The 22,586-nt window shown below is 43.3% G+C and overlaps 1 protein-coding gene across 2 annotated transcripts in view; it reads left to right on the forward strand.

The window, feature by feature from the left end:
* Positions 1-2,525: 2,525 nt before the first annotated feature.
* The window catches only part of LOC139406677 (phospholipid phosphatase 3), a 40,715-nt gene continuing 20,654 nt past the window's right edge, over positions 2,526-22,586 (forward strand). Inside the window, exon 1 of one of the 2 annotated variants that reach the window (XM_071149550.1) lies at positions 2,526-3,182. In XM_071149550.1, the coding sequence (XP_071005651.1) occupies positions 3,074-3,182 (109 nt within the window). In that variant the 5' untranslated portion in view covers positions 2,526-3,073. The remainder of the gene's footprint in view (positions 3,183-22,586) is intronic. The other variant, XM_071149551.1, reaches the window with a different exon arrangement.

Raw genomic sequence — 22,586 nt, forward strand, 5'->3', positions numbered from 1 at the left:
CCCCTGTCGATGTGAATGGGGGCGTGATCTGTCTGCTGTCTCCTATAGTCCACGATCAGCTACTTCGTTTTGTTGATGTTGAGAAAGATGTTATGTTTCTGGCACCACTCAGCCAGGACTCTCACCTCCACCCTGTAGACTGTCTTGTCGTTGTTGGTAATCAGGCAGATGACACACTATTGTGTCCTCTGCAAAGTTGATGATTAAGTTGGAGACGTGTGTGTGGTCAAGCAGTCATGGGTGAATATGGAGTACAGGAGGGGGCTGAGCATGTTGAGGATCAGTGTGGTGGAGATTTTGTTGGCTACCTTCACCACTTGGGGTCGGCCCATCCATGACCCAATTGCACAGGGAGGGGTTCAGACCCCCGACTACAGCTCAGTCCTGAGATTAGTGGTGAGCTTGAAGAGCACTAGGGTGTTGAAGGCTGAGCTGTAGTCAATGAACAGAATTCTTACATAGATATTCCTCTTGTCCAGCTGGGAGTGGGCAGTGTGCAGTGGTGATTGTGTTGTCTGTGGATCTGTTGGGGCGTTAGGGTATACAAATTGTAGTGGGTCTAGTTTGCCGGGTAAGATAAAGACAATTTACCTACCTTAAATTTGACTGCTTTATTTAAAAAATATATTTTCTCTCTATACAAGTGGATTATTTATCTTTAGGCTCCCATAAGTGGATCTATAGTTTATAGATCTAACTTTAGATTACATTTGTAACTTTTTCCAAATTCTGAAATATTAGATACAGCTACCTCAAAATAGTTTTGTTGTAGTGACTTACTTTTTTTTTGATCAGACAGACATTTTTTTTGTTGATTAAGAGTAGTAGCAACCAGGGAAAGTGTTAGAAAACAAAATTGTGACAAAGTAGTTTCTGTGCGAATTACAAGCGTGTACATTAGGGCACACCGAACCAAATGTTTTAAAACATTTGGCAAATAAATTGGAAATGAAAACAAACGTTTCTTTTCACACATTCAGATACACCCATTTCACTCAATTTCTGGGCGTTTTCTTCCATTTCATGCCAACTGGACACAACCCAGATATTTGGCCTATGGTTTTCTCCATCAGTAGCACAATATCGTAGGCCACAGTAGCAGTTTTATGTTTTTGGTTGCCTGTTTTGCATGTTATTTTGGCATTCATTTGTGTCACATATCAGTTTGCAAACGATGTAAATATACAGTTGAAGTCGGAAGTTTACATACATTTAGGTTGTAGTCATTAAAACTCGTTTTTCAACCACTCCACAAATTTCTTGTTAACAAACTATAGTTTTGGCAAGTCGGTTAGGAGATCTACTTTGTGCATGAAACAAGTCATTTTTCCAACAATTGTTTGCAGGCAGATTATTTCACTTATAATTCACTGTATCACAATTCCAGTCAACAATCTTCTGGCATATCCTTGTCAATCCTTGTCATATGAAGAGAAATTACGGATAAAACATATCGGTGATCATCAGCCATTGGACATAAACATTACACAACAAGTCGGAAATTGCAAATACAACAATGAGTGGTTTAGAAGGAATCAATGGCTAACTGCAAGCAGCTCAAAGCTATCACTATTTTGGTTCCCCTGCCTGCTGTTCAGTGGAGAGGGTGTGTTGTCCAAGTCTGAGTTTAAGGATTTAAAACATCTATCTGAAAGGGTTTATTTTCCAAGCTTAAAAGGATAAACATTCACAGGCAACACCATGGGCCAGAAAAGGTTGAATACGTTGGCCATGCTGCCAATCCAGCATGACTTCTGCCCCACATTCAAAACAACCGAAAACTCAGAACTGGTAAAACTCAGACTTCAATGCATTCAAGACAGCTGGGATCTTGGGGTGAAAAAACGAGCTTGGACTGGGAAAATACGTTTTGAACCGTCATCCTGAAGATCATTGACGTCATTTTTGCTAAAAATGTGGGGCTCAAAACAGGTGGGCCTCTGCCCTGAATGACGGATCGCCACCGATGCCATAGTTTGTACATCTCAAGTGTTATATTGCTTATATAGGTCTATCTCATTAGTCTCTTAGTCATCATTTTAGGGAATGTTGGAATTATTTAATTGTTTTGCCTACTTTGTGTATTATAATTAGCTCATGTGCTTTTCTTCACGAGGAGGGGATACTATATAATGTTGTTGGGTCTGTAACCAGTGACAGTCTCTTCCCATTCAAATATATTTTGTCAACAAAAACTTCAATAATAGACCCATGTAATTCCAGTTGATATTTCAAGGGTTCTTTTTGTTGCGCAATGCGCTGTCTTTGCGCTGGAATATTGTATATAAAAGTGGATCCTCGTGATTGTATTTTCGTTCCTTTTTAGACCACACAGGCCTAATAAAATAATAAAATGTTGTGTAGTGGCTTTGCTGGCATGCGTCTAAAAATAAAATGGGTTCAGTTTGCCCCATCAAGATGCACATGCTAAAATCGCCACTGCACACAAACGCCCTTTTATGATGTGTTCTGTGTTGGCCTCTCCGTAACCACCGCTGGGAGCAATGTCGGACTGCTCTTTATCCAGGTCCAGAGAAAGTTTTCTAGCAGGAGGTCTGGAGCTTATTACTGGGCTGTAGCAGAGAGAAGGGGGGGGGGGGGGGGGGTTGATAAAACTACGGTCTCTCTCCCAGCGCTCAGAGCGCTATTTTCTGCCAGGCTTTGAAGCGGACTGAGAGAGAGGAGAGGGAGAAGCAGGCTTCATTCATTATAGCGCCGTTACACACGTTTACCATCCCTAAAGCGTGGACCGGACAGACGTAAAGTTTTTTTTATCCAGGATCTGAAGAGCGACTTCAGTGGAAAAGTTAAACGTCTCTAATAGTAGGCTAAAATACATGTTTTATTTGTTTAAGACGAGGCATCGCATCGTTGCATCACTGATACGTTTGCAGAACCTCTTCTTAGTTGGGAAGTTAGTTTCACATAGTTGGCTACTCAGTGACATTCGCATCTTTTCGGCTGGAAACCTTGACGGACTGAATAACGTGATTTAGTTTGTGTTTAGCACGCTTGTGGGATTTTAACTGGAGACGGAATTCTTACATGCAACAGTATTTTGTATGAGAAAGCCATGGCACAACAGAACAGAAACGGAGGGACTTCATTAAACAACAACAACGGCATCGATAACACCAAGAGGAAACTGTTGATAGGACTGGACCTCTTCTGCCTGCTACTAGGTGAGTTTCAAAGACATATTAGTCCCAACTGTAAACAAATGAAATTACTTGACAGCACGGAATGAACTAACGTGACAAGAACGTGACAATAGTGTCACACAGTAATGTCACCAGGGAAAAGTGCGGCCTATAACAAATTGGGCAATTACATAACATATTCCACACGTTAAAGGGTGTGACCAATATGTATAAAACTGCGCTCACTATAATGTACTATCAGTGAAAACAGAACAACTGTCAGTGTGTCATAACAGAGAGAGAGAGAGGCGGCGGGAGTGGGCACGCAACCCTGAGCAGAGAGAGAGAGGCGGCGGGAGTGGGCACGCAACCCTGAGCAGAGAGAGAGAGAGAGAGAGTGAACACAACTGCATCCAATATGTCCAAAGGGACATACTATATTTAAAATAATGTAATATGTTAACAACCTGCACCATGTCCACCTAACACACTTCGTTAACGTGATCAGAGTCAGACCGTGAAATAGACGCCAGACAGTGAGAACCAGGACCATGGGACTACGTTTTAAGTGCCACTGAGAGAGAACACATTGTGGTTGTTGACATGATGTGAAGTGGTCAGCCAACATGGCATATGGTGTCCTAAAGGCCGCTGTCTGACTGAACAAGACTCTGACTCTGAACATTAACTTAACTCAATTTATTAAGTTGCAGTTAAGTCAAATCGTTTATAAATGTTATTAACTCTACAGTTTTCAGAGTCTAGAATTGGATATTAGATTATCTCAATTAACAGTAGGAAAGGTCCCTGTGTGTGTGTGTGTGTGTGTGTGTGTGTGTGTGTGTGTGTGTGTGTGTGTGTGTGTGTGTGTGTGTGTGTGTGTGCGTGCGTGCGTGCGTGCGTGTGCGTGCGTGTTTGTGTGTGTGTGACAAATCAAATTGTATTTGTCACATGCACCGAATACAACAGGTGTAGACTTTAATGCTGCTTATGAGCCCTACCCAACGCAGAGTTTTAAAAAGCAGAAAAATACCAATCGTAACACAACGAATAAAATACACAGAATGAAGATATATACACGGAGTACCAGTACCATATCACTGTGCAGGAGTATGAGGTATGTGAGGTAGAAATGTACATGAAGGCAGGGTAAAGTGACTAGACATCAGGATAGATAATAATACGAGTAAAATAACGAACAAAGTAGCAGGAGGAAAGGATGTGTGTGAAACTGTATGTATGTGTGTGTGGCATCGACATGCGTGTGTGTTTTGTGTGTGTGTGTATGTAGTGTATGTGATTTTGTGGTGGTTTGTGTGAGAGTGTCAGTGTAGTGTGTGTGAGTGTGTTAAATAGTGTATATACTGTATAGTATTGTGAGTGTGCAAAGTCAGTGCAAGATAGGGTCAATGCAGATAGTCCGGGTAACCATTTAGCAGTCTTATGACCAGGGGGAAGAAGCTGTTCCGGAGCCCGTTGGTCTGAGAGCCGCGATGTTCCGGTACAGTGTTTGCTGGATGGAAGCAGAGTAAACAGTCTATGGCTTGGGTGGCTGAAGTCTTTGTCATTTTTTCGGGCTTTCCTCTGAAACCGACTGATATTTGTATTTGTATGTATTAAAATTAAGGCAGTTTATACAATTTTAAAAACATTACATTACATTTACAGATTTCACAACACACTGTGTGCCCCAAGGCCCCTACTCCACCACTACCACATATCTACAGTACTAAATCCATTTGTGTGTGTGTGTGTGTGTGTGTGTGTGTGTGTGTGTGTGTGTGCATGCATGCATGCATGTGTCTGTGCCAATGTTTGTGTTGCTTCACAGTCCCCGCTGTTCCATAAGGTGTTTTTTTGTCTGTTTTTTAAATCTAATTTTACTGCTTGCGTCAGTTACTTGATGTGGAGTAGAGTTCCATGTAGTCATGGCTCTATGTAGTACTTTGTGCCTCCCAAAGTCTGTTCTGGATTTGGGGACTGTGAAGAGACCTCTTATGGCATGTCTTGTAGGGTATGCATTGGTGTCCGAGCTGTGTGCCAATAGTTTAGATAGACAGCTCGGTGCATTCAACATGTCAATACCTTTCATAAATAAAAGTAGTGATGAAGTCAATCTCTCCTCCACTTTCAGCCAGGAGAGATTGACATGCATATTATTAATATTATCTATTATCTCTCTGTGTACATCTAAGTGACAATCGTGCTGCCCTGTTCTGAGCCAATTGCAATTTTCCTGTCCTTTTTTGTGGCACCTGACCACACGACTGAACAGTAGTCAAGGTGCGACAAAACTAGAGTCTGTAGGACATGCCTTGTTGAAAGTGTTGTTAAGTTTTAATATAGACAGACTTCTCCCCATCTTAGCTACTACTGCATCAATATGTTTTGACCATGACAGTTTACATTCTAGGGTTACTCCAAGCAGTTTAGTCATCTCAACTTGCTCAATTTCCACATGATTTATTACAATATTTATTTGAAGTTTAGGGTTTAGTGAGTGTTTTGTTCTAAATACAATGCTTTTAGTTTTAGAAATATTTAAGGATAACTTATTTCTTGCCACCCACCCAGAAACTAACTGCAGCTCTTTGTTGAGTGTTGCTGTCATTTCAGTCGCTGTAGTAGCTGACGTGTATAGTGTTTGGTCATCCGCATACATAGACACTCAGTGGCATGTCGTTAGTAAAAATTGAAAAAAAAACAAAGGACCTAAACAGTTACCCTGGGGAATTCCTGATTCTAACTGGATTATATTTGAGAGGCTTCCATTAAAAAACACCCTCTGTGATCTATTAGACAAGACAAGTAACTATTTATCCACATTATAGCAGGGGGTGTAAAGCCATAACACATACTGTACGTTTTTCCAGCAGCAGACTATGATCGATAATGTCAAAAGCTGCACTGAAGTCTAACAAGATGGCCCCACAATCATTTTCTCTCAGCCAATCATCCGTCATTTGTGTAAGTGCTGTGCTTGTTGAGTGTCCTTCCCTATGAGCATGCTGAAATTCTGTTGTCAATTTGTTTACTGTGAAATAGCATTGTATCTGGTCAAACACAATTTAGTCCAGAAGTTTAATAAGTGTTGGTAACAGGCTGATTGGTCGGCTATTTGAGCCAGTAAAGGTGGCTTTACTATTCTTGGGGAGCGGAATGACTTTAGCTTCCCTCCAGGCCTGAGGGCACACGCTCTCTAGTAGGCTTAAATTAAAGATGTGGCAAATAGGAGTGGCAATATTGTCTGCTATTATCCTCAGTAATTTTCCAACCAGATTGTCAGAACCTGGTGGCTTGTCACAACCAGATTGTCAGAACCTGGTGGCTTGTCATTGTTGATAGACAACAATCATTTTTTCACCTCTTCCATACTGACATTACGGAATTTAAAAGTATACTTCTTGTCTTTCATAATTTGGTCCGATATACTTGGATGTGCAGTGTTAGCGTCTTTTGCTGGCATGCCATCCCCAAATTGGCTTATCTTGCCAATGAAAAGTCATTCAAGTAGTTTGCAATATCAGTGGGCTTTGTGATGAATGAGCCATCTGATTCAATGAATGAAGGAACCGAGTTGGCTTTTTTCCCGAAATTTAATTTAAGGTGCCCTTAAGCTTTTTACTATCATTCTTTAAATAATGTATCTTTGTTTCATAGTGTAGTTTATTTTTATTTAGTTTAATCAAATGATTTCTAAATTTGCAGTACGTTTGCCAATCAGTTGTGCTGCCAGACCTAATTGCCATACATTTTGCCTCATCCCTGTCAACCATACAATTTTTCAATTCCTCATCAATGTAAGGGTTTTTAACAGTTTTTACAGTTTTTTTCTTAAATTACTAACTGGAATAAGTAGTTTCATAAATGCGTCAAGTGCAGCTTCAAGATGCTCTCGATGGTGCAGCTGTATAACTTTTCAACCTCCTGAAGGGCTCTGTGTGTGTGTGTGTGTGTGTGTGTGTGTGTGTGTGTGTGTGTGTGTGTGTGTGTGTGTGTGTGTGTGTGTGTGTGTGTGTGTGTGTGTGTGTGTGTGTGTGTGTGTGTGTGTGTGCATGCATGCGTGTGTGTGTGTGTGTCCAGGGGGAGAAATGTTGCAGATGTTTTAAAGTGCTGTAACTTGCACATTATACTGCACCTTAATTAAATAGCCCGCCAGGCCCTCTCCCCCACCTCCCCTCCAGCCATCCTCCCTTTCCCTTATTGCTCATATTACCTGCTGAGCTGTCTTTCCATCTAGAGAACAGGAATGGTATGAAACTAGGACTAGAGTTTAAGAATAAAAATAAAAATTGTGAAATTGGAATAGAAATAGACATGGAATGGTGTGAAATTGGTGTGAAATTGGAATAGAAATAGACATGGAATGGTGTGAAATTGGAATAGAAATAGACATGGAATGGTGTGAAATTGGAATAGAAATAGACATGGAATGGTGTGAAATTGGTGTGAAATTGGAATAGAAATAGACATGGAATGGTGTGAAATTGGAATAGAAATAGACATGGAATGGTGTGAAATTGGAATAGAAATAGACATGGAATGGTGTGAAATTGGAATAGAAATAGACATGGAATGGTGTGGAATTGGAATAGAAATAGACATGGAATGGTGTGGAATTGAAATAGAAATAGACAAGGAATGGTGTGAAATTGGAATAGAAATTGACATGGAATGGTGTGAAATTGGAATAGAAATAGACAAGGAATGGTGTGGAATTGAAATAGAAATAGACAAGGAATGGTGAGGAATTGGAATAGAAATAGACATGGAATGGTGTGGAATTGAAATAGAAATAGACAAGGAATGGTGTGGAATTGGAATAGAAATTGACATGGAATGGTGTGAAATTGGAATAGAAATAGACAAGGAATGGTGTGGAATTGAAATAGAAATAGACAAGGAATGGTGAGGAATTGGAATAGAAATAGACATGGAATGGTGTGGAATTGAAATAGAAATAGACAAGGAATGGTGAGGAATTGGAATAGAAATTGAAAAGGAATGGTGTGGAATTCGAATAGACATGGAATGTGTATGTGTGTGTGTGTTTGTGTGTTTCTGAGGTGATGATAGCTCGTTTGAACTGTAGACCCCCTTGAGTGTTACCAATGCCAGCCATCTCTTCTGTTTCTCTCTCGTTCTCCCTCTTTCTCACCCTCTTTCTCTGAGAGCAGGATTAGGGAGTCAAGCCTAACTTTACACATTCTCTTCCACAACCTTCCAGAAAATCCCCTTCAGCTGTCCGTACCCCATCACTCTACAGCAGATTAACTCTCTCTCTCTCTCTCTCTCTCTCTCTCTCTCGCTCTCTCTCTCTCTCTCTCTCTCTCTCTCTCCCCCCTCTCTCTCTGTCTCTCTCTCTCTCCCTCCCCTCTCTCTCTCCTCTCTCTCCTCTCTCTCTTCTCTCTCTCTCTCTAATTGCTTAAACATGTGTTGTGAGTCAGGGGGAAGGTCTCTCAACTGTAAACCCTGCTCTGTGCACAGAGATAGATGGGCAATTCCACGACAACCAAATTACTCTTTGAAAAAACATTGATTTCAAAGTTTAACAAACCATACAACTCTAAGGACTACTTTGAACAATTTACACAGAAAATTTCACAAAAACACATTTACTTGAAGAACTGTGCAGATGCAAAGTTTGGTAACAGAATGACGGTAAAATGTCCCACAGTTTTGTTATGCAACCAAATTTTCCAAAAAACTCTGTTAAATATCTGCACTGAATTAAGATTCTGCAGAAATAAGGGAGTATCAGTTATGACATAACACCTTGAAAATAATATTTGGGTTATTAAATTACAGTAGGTGAAATGGATTTACGTCCGGTAATGGAAGTACAGTTACAGAATTACATCATGGGTCTCTTATCTTTACTATACAGAAATGCATAATTATGGATATGAATATCATTCTCTTTATGGCGATGTATTCTGAATAGGTACACAAAGGTAGAAATATGCAATATCCTTCTTTTGCAAATGTGGGTATTGTTATACACACTGGCTATTATTGTAATGAACTCCAAATCTGGAACAATCATAAATGTCTATGTTTCACACGTTTGTGTGCACCGTCAGTGCAAGATAGTGTCAATGCAGATAGTCCGGGTGTAGCACTCTTATTGCCAGGGGGAAGAAGCTGTTCCGGGGCCTGTTGGTCCGAGAGCCGTGATGCTCCGGTACCGTTTGCTGGATGGAAGCAGAGTGAAAAAACAGAACAGCACAGCAGAGCACAGGTAGGAAGGGGGTGGCAGGTCGCCTAGCAGTTAAGAGCGTTGGGCCAGTAACCGTGTAGGCCGTCATTGTAAATAAGAATTTGTTCATAACTGACTTGACTAGTTAAATAAAAGTTAAATAAATACAAAAAAGTAAAAAAAAACTCAAAGTTACTGGTTCAAATCAAAGGCTGACTAGGTAAAAAATCTGTTGTTGTGCCCTTGAGCAAGGCACTTAACCCTAATTGCTCCTGTAAGTCACTATGGATAAGAGTCTGCTGAATACGTAAACAATTTAAAGTAGAGTACAGTAAAGTAGATATGTACAGTAAAATACTGTACTGTACTGTTCTCTATCGTACTCTCCTGTGCTGTCCAAACATGGGAAACATAGATGCCTATGATTTCAGTTCAGTTCAGTTCAGATTTGGTCCAGCCAGGGCGGACTGACCAAGTTTCAACTACTTTTCAACATCGATGGGTGTCCGGTGTTGGTGGGTGCTCCGTGGGTGAGGATGCTTGTTACAGTAAATGGAAAGAGGGTAGGTGGTAGGTGTCATGGTAGGTTTCAGTATGAGAGGTGACATTAACTGGGGAGAGAGAGAGAGAGAGTGGCAGAGAGTGAGAGGGCAGGGTTGTCCTGACAGTTTTCACGCTCTTGCTTTAACCACGAGACATTAGAAAGTGAAAGAAAACAGTTATGAGCTGAACATAACAGTATGCCAGTGGAAGGGAGGACAGAAGCAGGTGACACAACTGTGATTTCCCATTGTAGCCTTTTTGGGTAATTCTATCACCGATTTGGTAACAGAATGACAAGTTTTAATCACTTAATAAATCATAAAGTTGATATCAGTAAAAACACTATAACTAATTGGTAGGTCTACCTTTACCTTTCACTTCAGTGAACTTTCATTATTCTCCTTCCTTATGAGCTAAATAAATATTTCCAAGATATGTGGTAACAGAATTACAAGGCAGAAGGTCCCTTTTCTTAAACTTACAGAAGATACATCATTTCTCCATAACTAAATATAAGTGTTGATATTAGTTGTCAGGGGTCTTAACTTCAACATTATTGTGTTTTGATTAATTTCTAATACCTTTTATGACTTTTTCTGATAGATGTTTTCTAAGATCCCTTTCCATCTGTTTAGATTTACCTGGTCAGTCTATGTCATGGAAAGAGCAGGTGTTCCTAATGTTTTGTACACTCAGTGTAGCATTTGCTTCATAAACATAGCTGAATTCAGTCTAGAAACAGTTGATTTTCAACCAGTGAGTTACATTTCTATTGGTTTGGTATTGAAAAAACCCTAAACACACACACTGTTTCAACTATGTCATCTCTAGAATATAAACTCAGAAACAGATACACTGTTTTATATAAACTCAGAAACAGATACACTGTTTTATATAAACTCAGAAACAGATACACTGTTTTATATAAACTCAGAAACAGATACACTGTTTTATATAAACTCAGAAACAGATACACTGTTTTATATAAACTCAGAAACAGATACACTGTTTTATATAAACTCAGAAACAGATACACTGTTTTATATAAACTCAGAAACAGATACACTGTTTTATATAAACTCAGAAACAGATAACTGTTTTATATAAACTCAGAAACAGATACACTGTTTTATATAAACTCAGAAACAGATACACTGTTTTATATAAACTCAGAAACAGATACACTGTTTTATATAAACTCAGAAACAGATACACTGTTTTATATAAACTCAGAAACAGATACACTGTTTTATATAAACTCAGAAACAGATACACTGTTTTATATAAACACCTTGAGACTTTGAATCCATGTGGAGTACATTTCCTCCACAAACCAACTTCTTCCACTTTAGAAACACAGGCTGGTATGCACACACACACGTGCACATACCCACACGCACGCACACACACACTCTCACTCTCTTTCTTTGTGATGCTAAACTTGGACAAGCTGTCTGTTTTTATTCACTGGCCTGGTTTAGTGGCGTGGGGGTGAGGGATGGAGGGGGGAGGGAGGGAGGGATGAATCTAGAGAAAGAGAAGAGGAGATAGAGGGGGGCTATCAGGGGGAATGAAAGGGGGAGGAATGCGAGTGTGGAGGACTTGAAGAATGTACGATTGGGAATGGGCTTTGTCCTTACCCGAGTGTGTGCTGCAAGTGGGTGTGTGTGTGAGGGCGTCCGATGGTGATGTTTAAGTGGCAGGAGAACCTCAGGGATAAGACAGAGTACTACCTGCCACTCCCCTAACACATGCAGGGTTCTGGTGAACACAGTCTAGGCAGACAGTTTATAGACCCTCCTGTTCCTCTTGTATAAATCAGATATAATATATACATCAGCTTCTATACTGTCAGTGAGAACAGCAGCCCAGAGAGGGATTGAGACAGACAGACAGTAAACACTTAATCCCATACTGGCTGTTGGACACATATTACAGCATCTGCTGATTGTCGTAGTTGGAAAGAGCATGCAGGAACATGGGAAATACACACACGCCACACGCACGCATCCCAGGGCTGTTTGAGAGTGGGAGATTGCAGATGTTGCAGATGTTTGTTAGAAGACGTGTTCTCGGTGGAGAGATGCTGCGGGATTGGAGCACTGTGTGTGTGTGTGTGGAGCACTGTGTGTGTGTGTGTGTGTGTGTGTGTGTGTGTGTGTGTGTGTGTGTGTGTGTATGTGTGTGTGTGTGTGTGTGTGTGTGTGTCTGTGTCTGTGTCTGTGTGTGTATTTGTGTGCCTGTGTGTTCATGTTCAGACTAGAGCTGGGGAACTATTCAAGGTTGGCATCTTTCTCAGAATATAAATTCCAGTCCCTCCCTCTCTCTCTCTCTCTCTCCTCTCCACTCTGACTTTTAATCCAGTTGGCTGCTCAGAAGGCAACAAACAGTGAAAGTAAATGCTAAGTAAATGTAGCTAAGCAAATGTCTCTATAGCGACAAATCTTATTCTGTAAGGACCGAGGCCAGAGATGAGAAGCAGGTTGACATTTAATTATGAACAGACAAAGAGCAAGACAGAAACAGCGTCAGAACACCGATACACAATGACAAACAACAGTCAATACAGCAGTGGGGAACAGAGCAGGGGACTGACAAACACAGGGGAGGTAATAAACAGGTGATGAGTGAGTCCAGGTGAGTCGCGTGACGAGGGAAGGCAGGAGTGCGTAATGCAGGGCAGCCTGGCGCCCTCGAGCGCCAGGGGGGAAGATGGGGACAAGGCGGTACATATTAATTATTATTGTCATTTCCTCATGTCATTGAATTAGCTGAATTTGAGATTTGAGGTAATGTGTGTTTGTGTGTGCAGTCTGACCTGACGTCAGTCTCTGTATAGCATTAGAGTCCAGGGGAATTAGCCTATACTAACGTTCACCACCTATAGCGGCTGTTAGCAATAACCCCAGGGGAATTAGCCTATACTAACGTTCACCACCTATAGCGGCTGTTAGCAATAACCCCAGGGGAATTAGCCTATACTAACGTTCACCACCTATAGCGGCTGTTAGCAATAACCCCAGGGGAATTAGCCTATACTAACGTTCACCACCTATAGCGGCTGTTAGCAATAACCCCAGGGGAATTAGCCTATACTAACGTTCACCACCTATAGCGGCTGTTAGCAATAACCCCAGGGGAATTAGCCTATACTAACGTTCACCACCTATAGCGGCTGTTAGCAATAACCCTTGTCTCTACCTCCCATTAAGACTTACAGCAATACATTACAGCAGTTTTACCTAACTTTAACCCATTCAAACACGTACATAACTTTAACCCTATACTCTATCTCCCCAGTATCAGTATCCCTCCTCAGACACTTTATTCTGACTGACTGACCGGCTCTATAAATATTTAACAGGATTTCTTACATTCCTCATCAGCCAGCAGTACCGAACTCTCTTGACATCTGCCGTAATTGTGTGTGTGTGTGTGTGTGTGTGTGTGTGTGTGTGTGTGTGTGTGCGGTGTGCGTGTGTGCGTGCGTGCGTGCATGTGTGTGTGTGTGCATTTGTGTGTAGGGGCACTCAGGAAAGGGTGGGAAACGGGAAAGGTAGTGTGAGTCGGATGTAGGTGTGTCTCACTTTGCTGTGAAACGTAATACTGTCCCCTTTCCAGCCTCCTCCCTCCTCCTCCTCCCTCCTCCTCCCTCCCCCACACCTCTTCCTCCCTCTAACCCCACTTTGCCAGCCCCCTCTCCCTCTCCCTATCTCAATCAGTGGAGTGATGGTGGTAGTGGGACCCTGTAGAGGGAGGAATGTGAGTAGTTTACTTGCAGGCTGGTAGCCCTAGTGTTAGCCAGGCGCCTGTTGGATGGATGACTAATCTAACCATAGGTGGCTCACGTCACAACTGTAAACACACACTAACACACACATACCAAACAGATTTTGGGTTAATTGTTGTGAGTGGTGCTGTTTATTCTCCAGTAGACCAAACACAGTTGGGTTTACAGATCGGGTCGCTCCAGGAAGTACAGTATTACATCTTTTTACGGGTCTACTCTAGACCAGGTCTCTCCAACCCTAGCTGTCCAGGAACAAGGTCGGAGTGCCCTGTTTTAGAGGACACACAGTGACTTGGCTCACGCACTACAGACAGACAGCAGTTCGAGTGGGAGTCTATGGGAGTCTATGTGATATGCTATGTACACCTCCACTCATTCCTCTTCTTGCTATTCCATGGCTGTATTCTGCTACAGAGGTTTTAGTCTGAGAGAGGCATGCAATGTTATTTATTGTAAGTACACACACACACACACACACACACACACACATACACACACACACACACACACACACACACACACACACACACACACACACACACACACACACACACAAACCCCATTATTTACAGTTCTGTGCATTGATACAGGGCCACACTAACCTATAGAGCCCTCAAACTCAACTCTGGACGTTGAAGACAGTTCCACTGCGTTTTCTTTCTTCATTTCCCCCCTCTAATCAGGGACTTATTTAGACATTTAGGTGTGTGCAATCAGGTCGAACAGACAACCAGCAGGCTCTGGACCTCGTAGCGAAAGAGTTGAATAACCCTGCTGTAGAGGGTTACGCATGTGAACATGATGTCTATAGTATACAGGACATTTCTGGTTTGGTATTGTGATATGGTGGTACTATGGTTGAGTTGCTATGGGGTTAGGGTTGGGCCTATGTGTTTGTTATGGTATGGATTCCTTCTCTATTCAGAGCCTGTGTTCTGTTGCGTAGAAGGTGAGTTAGCTCCTGAGGCTTTAGCTCCAGTATTACTGCCTTACATAACTAGACTTAGCTCCTTGCATGTTGTCTACGCCAACCTTCATATAGGGCACCCAGACTTCCAAGAGTGTGAGTGCGTGTTTATAATCTAAGTGGCATCGTGCCCAGGCTGATGTGTTTCTCTTAAACAGCCACCTGGTCTCCGGCTGCTGGTTGTACTGGTTACGTGACAGCATACACAAGAGGACGGCATATGGCAAACACACACGCACACGCACGGGCGCACACGCACACACACAATCACAGCTGGTGTTTGAGGCTACTGGTTGTACGGCTAGATGATAATGATACACTTGCGGGGTTTCTGAGGCCTCAGGGCTGTCATTAGATATGTTAGTGTAACAGACTGGACTGGCTGTGCGGGCAGCGTATTTGTGCTTGCCATATGCGGTGCCCTTAGTGCTTTCTGTAGCCAGCGTGTGTGATAGGAATAATGATGCCGATTCACTTGAACTGTCCTCTGCTCCTCTGATCTTACTCCTCTGTCTGTTTGTGTGGGTGTCTGATCTTACTCCTCTGTCTGTGTGTGTGTGTGTCTGATCTTACTCCTCTGTCTGTGTGTGTGGGTGTCTGATCTTACTCCTCTGTCTGTGTGTGTGGGTGTCTGATCTTACTCCTCTGTCTGTGTGTGTGGGTGTCTGATCTTACTCCTCTGTCTGTGTGTGTGGGTGTCTGATCTTACTCCTCTGTCTGTGTGTGTGGGTGTCTGATCGTGCATGCGTCTTGAACTCTTGATTATAATTCCATGGTGTTTAGCTGTATGTTCTAAGTGTGGGTTTCAAGTTGACGTTTCGAGTGTGTGTTCTGTGGAATTCTGTGTGTGGGCATCACACATAAACATCTGACAGCCCCTTCTGTCTCTCTCTCCAGTCTCTCCCTCTCTCTTCACTTTGTCCCTACCATCCTTGACAGGGCCTCATCTCTCCATCTCTTCTCTTCACTGTCACACTGGCCCCTCTGGCCTCAATACGGACTCTCTCTCTCTCTCTGGGGGTGGGGAGATATTCACTGTTTTGGGGAACAATGGTTCTTTTGATGCGTCTGGGCTCTTTGTGCCGCTAACGAGCACTAATAGTCCTCGGGGTAGAGAGAGAGAGGGATGGAGGGGAGAGCTGGAGAAAGGGGAGATAGAGAGTTAGTTCCTCACTTCTTGTGTATCTCTCAGATACTCCCGCCCTTCCGCCGTGTCATTGGCTGGTTATTTAGTTGACAGGAGATGAATGTTACAGAGGCTTTCTATTTCAGACTTTGTGATTCTATTGTTTGGATGTAGTCTTATCCAGCAAGAGGCGGTTAAAAGGCTGTTTTAAGGCTGTTAGTTCTTATCCTCCTCTCTGACACTCTCTCTGTCCTGTTTACATACAGAGGGCTGGAGAGGAGCGGGTCACTGCTAAACTGGAGAACAATACTGAGGCCGCTCACACTATAGCCGGGATTTAACATCCATTGTCTTGATAGAAATAGAAGCTCACACTTACTTCTTTGAGCATGCAAGCACGCACGCGCACGTGCACGCACACACACACACACACACACACACACACACACACTCACACACACACACACACACACACACACTAACTTCAAGCATCGGCTGTCAGAGCAGCTTACCGGTTGCTGCAGCTGTACACAGCCCATCTGTAAATAGCCCATCCGACCAACTCCCTGCCTCATCCCCATATATATATATATGTATATTTTCTTCTGCTCTTTAGCACACCAGTATTTCTACTTGCACATCCTCATCTGCACATCTATCACTCCAGTCTTAATTTGCTAAATTGTAATTACTTCGCCACTATGGCCTATTTATTGCCTTACCTCCTTACTTCATTTGCACACAGATGTTCTATTGTGTTATTGACTGTATGTTTGTTTATCCCATGTGTAGCTCTGTTTTGTTGTTTTTGTCGCAGTGCTATGCTTTATCTTGGCCAGGTCACAGTTATAAATGAGAACTTGTTCTCAACTAGCCTACCTGGTTAAATAAAGCTGAAATAGAAAATATAAAAATACAATTGTACAACTAATCTTGTGGGGATACAACATTCAGTCCCATTCAAAATCCTATTTTCCCTGACCCCTAAACCGAACTCTAATCTTAACCCTAACCTTAACCTCAAAACCTAACCTTAACCCTAACCTTAACTCTAACCTTAACCTCAAAACCTAACCTTAATCCGAAACCTAACCCTAAACCTAACCTTAGCTCCTAAACCTAATTCTAACCCTAACACTAATTCTAACCTTAATCTTAAACCCCCTAGAAATTTGCATTTGACCTTTTGGGGACCAACAAAATGTCCCCACAAGTATAGTTAAACATGTACACACACGCGCACACACACGCACGCACGCACACACGCGCACACACACACGCACGCACGCACGCACACACACACACACACACACACACATACACACACACACACACACACACACACACACACACACAGAGAGAGACAACCTTCATTACAACACTGTATATATACATAATATGACATTTGTAATGTCTTTATTCTTTTGGAACTTCTGTGAGTGTAATATTAACTGTTCATTTTTATTGTTTATTTCACTTTTGTATATTATCTACCTAACTTGTATTGGCAATGTTAACATATGTTTCTTGAATTGAATGGAATTGACCGGGGTAGTAGGCCCTGATCTCTAGCCCAGACAGAGACGGTACACTCTTCCCTTAGTGACAGCTGGCGCTCTGGTGCTCTGAGCCTCTGATATCGGGGCCTGGCGGTAAGGATGGGTGGAGAAAGGAGGAGGGTTTGAGGAGAGGGGAATGAGTAGAGGAATAGAGGAATGGGGTGGGGGTGGGGGGAGGGCGGGGGGAGTCATCAGCTTTCAAAGGGCCTCCAGCCCTACTTTCCAGACCAGGTCTTTGTCCTACAGGGTAATGTAGAGGAACGCCCAGCAGGCCTGACAGACTGCTCTAGTTAAACATGTACACACACGCGCACACACACGCACGCACACACACACACACACACACACACACACACACACACACACACACACACACACACACACACACACACACACACAGAGAGAGACAACCTTCATTACAACACTGTATATATACATAATATGACATTTGTAATGTCTTTATTATTTTGGAACTTCTGTGAGTGTAATGTTAACTGTTAATTTTTATTGTTTATTTCACTTTTGTATATTATCTACCTAACTTGCTTTGGCAATGTTAACATATGTTTCTTGAATTGAATGGAATTGACCGGGGTAGTAGGCCCTGATCTCTAGCCCAGACAGAGACGGTACACTCTTCCCTTAGTGACAGCTGGCGCTCTGGTGCTCTGAGCCTCTGATATCGGGGCCTGGCGGTAAGGATGGGTGGAGAAAGGAGGAGGGTTTGAGGAGAGGGGAATGAGTAGAGGAATAGAGGAATGAGGTGGGGGTGGGGGGAGGGCGGGGGGAGTCATCAGCTTTCAAAGGGCCTCCAGCCCTACTTTCCAGACCAGGTCTTTGTCCTACAGGGTAATGTAGAGGAACGCCCAGCAGGCCTGACAGACTGCTCTATTCTATGCACTGTCCTTTATTCTCTATACTATAAAGCCCTGGGATCTGTGTGCTGCTGGGGTCCTATGGGGTCTCGGGTTTCCCTCCTAAAGCAGATATAACATGATGGAAGCAGTGTGCTGGACTCGCCAGTCCCCAGGGGGTCTGGCACAGGAGCGGGTGGAAGATCATATCATTTGATCTCTGAGCACAGCAGCTCTGTGCTTTCCTATGGAAAAAATGCTGTTTTTCCCCCCCTTATGAAGCGAAGACTAAAGGCATATAATACTGCACCAAACAAAATCAATGACAGAAAATCAAGGACTGACCATCCATGATATCAATGCTTCCCATCCAAAACAGTCTGGAACAGTTCGTGCATATATTATGACGACATTTTGTGACGTTTTGGTTTGTTTTGGTCTTTGGCAAGGATGTTTTTTTCGGCTGCACACACAAAACATTTCTCGAGGCAAGCCGAAGTCGGTCCCCAAAGTCTACGATTGGTCAACATTAGGGATTCTTCAATTAGGTGTGTGTTGTCATTCAAGGAGAGACGAATCGTGTTCATGCACGTTTTTTCACTTGAGAAATACTGCACCAAACAAAATCAATGACAGAAAATCAAGGACTGACCATCCATGATATCAAATGTATAGTTTTAACCATGTTTGAGGCTATGCAGTGTTTGTTTACATTTACGTTGTTTACAAACATTGGAGTAAAACAAGCTTATATCTTGGGTTCTGATGGGGTAGGACAGTTGATCTAAGCTAATGAGGCATATTCTTCAAGAATCAAGGGGTATGTGTCATTCATTTATAAGTCCAAAAATTGATGTACCAAAAATGTATGTAGGATTAAGGCTTAGAGGTCAGGGGTAAGGGGAGCTGGAGCAAGGATCTCAGAGGCTGTATTTTGCAGGTGCCTGTCTGTAAAGACCCCTGGCCCAGAGGCTGTCCTATCAGGTGCCTGTGTGTCTCAGAGCAATCTCTCAGAGCAAGCACCCCGCACCCCCTGCCCTGCCTAGCCCTAACCCTGCCTAGCCCTAACCCTGCCTAGCCCTAACCCTGCCTAGCTCTAACCCTGCCTAGCCCTAACCCTGCCTAGCTGGCTGCCCTTTCACTGCAGGAGAAAAGAGGCCATTCACACTGTACAGTGCTCTGCTGATGCAGCGGCTTGTCTCTCTCTGTGTGTGTGTTTGTGTATGTGTGAGTGACATCAGCAGCTTGCACAGACAAAACTCTCTCAAACACACTCATACACAGATCAGCTATGGAGTAGAATTGAAAAGTAGAATTGAAAATGAGAGCAGAGAGAGTAGAGAAGAGGGAGAGGGAGAGGGAGAGGGAGAGGGAGAGAGGAGAGGAGAGGAGAGGAGAGGAGAGGAGAGGAGAGGAGAGGAGAGATTGTAGCTGCTATGCTAAAGCTGTTCAAGTCATTGGTAGTACAGTATTTCAGGCTTGCACTGATCTCATGTGAGGGTTCTCTCCTAACCCATAACCCCTGACCCCTGATCCCTGACCTCTAACCTTGCAAAGTGGAATAGCACACTCCTAAAGAGTTCCTCAGGGTCCACATACCTTAATGCCCATGTAGCACACACACACACACACACACACACACACACACACACACACACACACACACACACACGCTGGCATTGACGGGTCAGATCAGAACAATGCCGCCGGGCTAGCGGAACTGGTGCCCAGCCACCCATTCTTCATACAGCTCCTCCTCCTGCCACACACACACACACACGTACACACGCACGCACGCACACACACACACACGCATGCACTCGCACACACAGATACATGCACACACGTACACACAGCTTATCAGAGCAGACCAGCGACCAGGCCCCCAACTGCCCTGGGCTCAGAAAGGCCCTGATAACGCAGTTAATGGACCAGACACACTAGAGCTGTGGTACCTGTGTGAATCGAGTTGCTAGGGAGTTTTAACCCTTTGTTCTAATCCGGAACTGGAGCTTAGCTAACGATTGGATTAGCAGACCTTTATTATGTCATCAATAAGGAGCAGGGAGAATGTTCACTTCCTCAGAAAGTTGTCAGGTAGCCTCCTGAACTCTTTCAACCCCTCTATCTCTCTCCCTGTCATTTCCCTCCCTTTTTCTCCCCAGTCTGTCCAGCTTTCTCTCAAAGAGCCTTGTCACGAGTAGACACGCACATACACACGCACGCTAGTGGTCCTATGGTGCTGTTTGTTCACCCGCACCCACCCGCAATTGCTAACAACCCGTCCGCATCCGCCAGATTATTTGTGATAAAGTGACGCTAATATAGAAAATGCGCTGTAGGCTACAGTCAGAGACGGTGGAATTATTTTTGGACAGGGGTTTCAGTTTTTGTTGTTGTTGCCTGATTTAGATACAGTATGTTTCTGCTCATAATTTCTCATTTCTAATAGTCAACTTGTATATAATTAGATACATGCAGCTTCTCTTCTTTCATTATATGTAGCCCTGGAAGACCAAGTAAACCAATTAATCAGTAGAATGAACGCTTCAATCTAGTTGACATCGGTAAAGTTTTCTCTGTCAGCTGGATGAGCTTTTCGTAGTGTTGTTTTTGATTAACTTCACCCCTGATTCAGAGGGGTTGGGTTAAATGCGGAAGACACATTTCGGTTGAATGCGTTCAGTTGTGCAACTGGCTAAGTATCCCCCTTTTCACTTTCGCAGAGCAAAGAAGCTTAGGGTTGAATGCACCGTTACAAAAAAATTGGAAAAATCTAAATCAGTTTGACCGGTTGTAAGGAAGTAGAAAGCTGCGAAAACGACCCATTATTTTTCTGATGAGATTTCAGTGGGACTACGATGCATATTTTATGTGGTTCCCTATTTGTAGTCCCCATCTTGTGACTGTTAAATGTGTATATCGCCTCATCACTGCTATCATCGTCTTTTACCAGTTCATCAGATATTTCCCAAACATTACTTTTCTCTCCCTCCCATCTCTTTATTTTCAACTCTCCATTTCGCAGCTTTTCTCTTACTAAATTAAACTCCGACATTGTCCTCTTTGCCTCTGTGGATTGATGTGAACTTTTTCTGCCCGTTCCCAAAAGCATTTGGCTATTGGCGTGTAGGCTATTTGGTGTGTGTACAGTTAGGCCCTGAAGTTTAGCCTGACGCACTAATGCCAGATAGCCTAAAATAATGAAAGACAGACCTCAAAGTAGCCTATAAATTGCACAAGAATGATACATTTATGGATTTTTTAAAGTATTGTTTTCTCTTTATTCAATCCACCAGCCACCTACCTGCCCTTCATCCACACAGTATTTAATGACCCTAAACCCACCCGCCCCACGGATATAACCGCTGGGACTGCGGGTTATGAGTCAACCCGCGCATCACTAATGTACGTGCGCACACACACGCACGTGCACGGAGTTGCATGCACACTAATGCTGAGCTGATCCATCTTCATGCAGAGGAGAGACAGAAAAGGAGGAGGAGGAGGAGGAGAAGAGGAGGAGGATTGTAGCTTTAATAGACTAGCAGGGCGAACAGGGTCAAACCCTTTAGTCTCTTCCCCTCCCCCTCTATCCTTGACCCCTGGCCCCCTGTCTCCGCAGGCAGGGCTGGTATAACTGAGACAGCAAGACACAAGAGGAAATCCTCTGTTTAGAGCAGATCACAATGCTTCTTCCTCTCCTCTACACCTCCCGTCATTCACCCCCATCCTCCCCTTTCCCTCCCTCCCTCCCTCCCTCCCTCCCTCCCCTAGTCATCAGGGTGTAGTTCAGGGTACAGTTCTAAAGCCCTGTATAGTGCCACTAGAGTTTCAGAGAGGAATCGGTCCTCTAATTGGCAGCGGCAAAATTAACCACAAAGCCAATCAAACAGGCGCCAGCTGTAATCTCTCTCATACACGCTCACACAACACACATGCATGTACAGACGCACACGCACGCACACACACACACACACACACACACACACACACACGCACACCTACAGGTCCTGCGGTTGGTAATTGCTCATATTGTTGTCAGTAGATTACAAGTTGGATATTGGAAATATAATTGTGTGTAAACAGCTTTCTTCCCCTCTCCCTCTCCCGTTCTCTTACTGTGCTCTCTCTCTCTTTCTCTCTCTCTCTCTCACGCGTGTTCTGCGGTTTCTCTCTCAGTCTAGAGGAGAGAAGTGCATACCAGAATCCGATAAGACTAATAGAAACTTTCCACTTAGCACAACCACGACTCTGCTCGTAAAACCACCCACGTCCCTCTTCCCTCCTCCCTCCATTCTCTCCTCTGTCTCTCTCTCCCTCCTTCTCCCATATCTCTGGATGTGACCCCATGAAAGATCTTTATTTAATTCACTCAAGTCCAGCTGGGCTCTCGCCAGCAGCCCTG

Source organism: Oncorhynchus clarkii, chromosome 4 (assembly GCF_045791955.1).
Source record: "Oncorhynchus clarkii lewisi isolate Uvic-CL-2024 chromosome 4, UVic_Ocla_1.0, whole genome shotgun sequence".
Classification (NCBI taxonomy): Eukaryota; Metazoa; Chordata; class Actinopteri; order Salmoniformes; family Salmonidae; genus Oncorhynchus; species Oncorhynchus clarkii.